At 49.0% G+C, this 996-nt stretch overlaps 1 protein-coding gene across 1 annotated transcript; it reads left to right on the top strand.

The window, feature by feature from the left end:
• The first annotated feature begins 113 nt into the window (after positions 1-113).
• On the top strand, positions 114-952 carry LOC102239232 (potassium voltage-gated channel subfamily E member 3). Its single transcript, XM_005852888.2, has one exon. The coding sequence runs from the start codon at positions 308-310 to the stop codon at positions 605-607; it is 300 nt and encodes a 99-aa protein (XP_005852950.1). The 5' UTR covers positions 114-307; the 3' UTR covers positions 608-952.
• The last annotated feature ends 44 nt before the right edge of the window (positions 953-996 follow it).

Here is a 996-nt window from a genome sequence, read left to right as displayed (position 1 = left end):
AAAAAGACAGATGGGTTGCAATGGCCAAGGAAGGCTTTATTCCACAGGTACTTATTGAGCATCTATTGAGTGCTGTCATGAGGGCTTGTATATAACAGTGAGTAAAACATAGTCCCTGCCTTCATGGAGCTTGCCATCTAGTGGCGAAACAGACAAGTAAACAAGTACAATAAGCTGTGATGTTGGGGTTTTAGCTGGGGTCTGAAGGAGTGAGATCAGTCAAGCTGCAGGTAATGGAAACCATCCTTCCTTTTTCTGTTGCCACCAGAGTGTCCTCCAGTTCTTCCCCACCTGAATCCCTGTTGCTATGGAGACCTCCAATGGGACTGAGACCTGGTATCACAGTCTGCACGCTGTTCTGAAGGCTCTAAATGCCACTCTTCACAGCAACTTGCTCTGCCGGCCAGGGCCAGACAACCTGACTGAGGAGCGGCGGGCTAACCTTCCCGGCCGCGATGACAACTCCTACATGTATATTCTCTTCGTCATGTTCCTATTTGCTGCCACTGTGGGCAGTCTCATCCTGGGATACACCCGCTCCCGCAAAGTGGACAAGCGCAGTGACCCCTACCATGTGTACATCAAGAACCGTGTGACTGTGATCTGATGTTAGGAACTAGGGTGGCTGAAGATCAAGACAGCCGGGGATTGTCTTCTGGGGCCTCCAGAACTCAGCCATGGATCACATCAGGCCTCTGTTCCTTTCTGTAAGATCAACAAGAAACAGTGCTAGGGGATGCCATCACTGGGCTGGGAGGAGAGGGGCTTTTTTCCATCAAAGATAGACTTGATAGACAGTGGGAACTATGGACAATCATGTAGAAGTAGCAAAAGATAATAACCGATGACTGGTCCTGTGGCTGGAGTATTGGGGGCTGGGGTTTTGGACTTGAGGAAGGAGAAAAGGAAGTTGCAGCGGAGGGAAATAAAACAAGAAGATGTACTGAGGACACATTTGTGTGTGTGTTATCTTCAGTGACCACGAGAAGCAGAAAT

This window comes from Myotis brandtii, unplaced genomic scaffold (assembly GCF_000412655.1).
Source record: "Myotis brandtii unplaced genomic scaffold, ASM41265v1 C42009596, whole genome shotgun sequence".
Taxonomy (NCBI): domain Eukaryota; kingdom Metazoa; phylum Chordata; class Mammalia; order Chiroptera; family Vespertilionidae; genus Myotis; species Myotis brandtii.
Note: the sequence above shows the minus strand (reverse complement) of the source record. Positions and strands in the feature narration are given on the sequence as shown.